This window comes from Cynoglossus semilaevis, unplaced genomic scaffold (assembly GCF_000523025.1).
Source record: "Cynoglossus semilaevis isolate Cse_v1.0 unplaced genomic scaffold, Cse_v1.0 C18916120, whole genome shotgun sequence".
Lineage (NCBI taxonomy): Eukaryota > Metazoa > Chordata > Actinopteri > Pleuronectiformes > Cynoglossidae > Cynoglossus > Cynoglossus semilaevis.
Window position 1 is genome coordinate 1 of NW_007590967.1, and position 603 is coordinate 603.

General features: G+C 49.9%; 1 protein-coding gene across 1 annotated transcript; it reads right to left on the bottom strand.

The window, feature by feature from the left end:
* Window positions 1-10: 10 nt before the first annotated feature.
* Window positions 11-590, bottom strand: LOC103399599 (synaptophysin-like; the record flags this gene model as incomplete). Its single annotated transcript, XM_008338268.2, has 2 exons — window positions 11-294; window positions 393-590. Coding segments are annotated over 2 exons (477 nt in total), but the record flags the coding sequence as incomplete, so codon positions are not given.
* Window positions 591-603: the final 13 nt, after the last annotated feature.

Below are 603 nucleotides of genomic sequence, written 5' to 3' on the forward strand. Positions count from 1 at the left end.
TAGCATTTGATTGTATTACAAGCGAGCGTGCCATTGTGTTATTTTAGAGTTATTCACTTGACCAGATTTGGCTGAAACGACATGTTTCCATGTAGAACTCACCACAGAAGTGTTGAGACCGGAGACCTTGGGGTCGTGCACCTCGCGGCAGCGGTTCTCCTGCTCCTCACAGGCTGCGATGAGCGTGATGACCTTCTCTGGATCAGTGGCCGTTTTCACGTCTGACAAACCTTTGGCCCAAGCACAGGAAGACACCAGCCACATGAAGGCGAACACGGCCGACACCACGAAGTCCTGGGAACCGAGGAAAACAAAGGAAAGTCATCTTTATTCATAAAAACAAAAAATCAGTTTTGACCCATGAACACGAGACCGTCTGTGATGAAACTCACGATCTGAGCGCCTTTGTTGTTTTCACGGTACTTCTCCAGGATGAAACAGTACACAGACATGGCTGCCATGGAGTACAGGAAGGAGAAGACAGCGATGGTGACAAAGAACTCCGCGGAGGAGGAGTAGTCCCCGACCAGGAAGAGACGCTCGGGCTTCCCTCCCTTACAGGTGGGAGCATCGAAGTAAACCTGATGAAGTCTGAAGAACAGA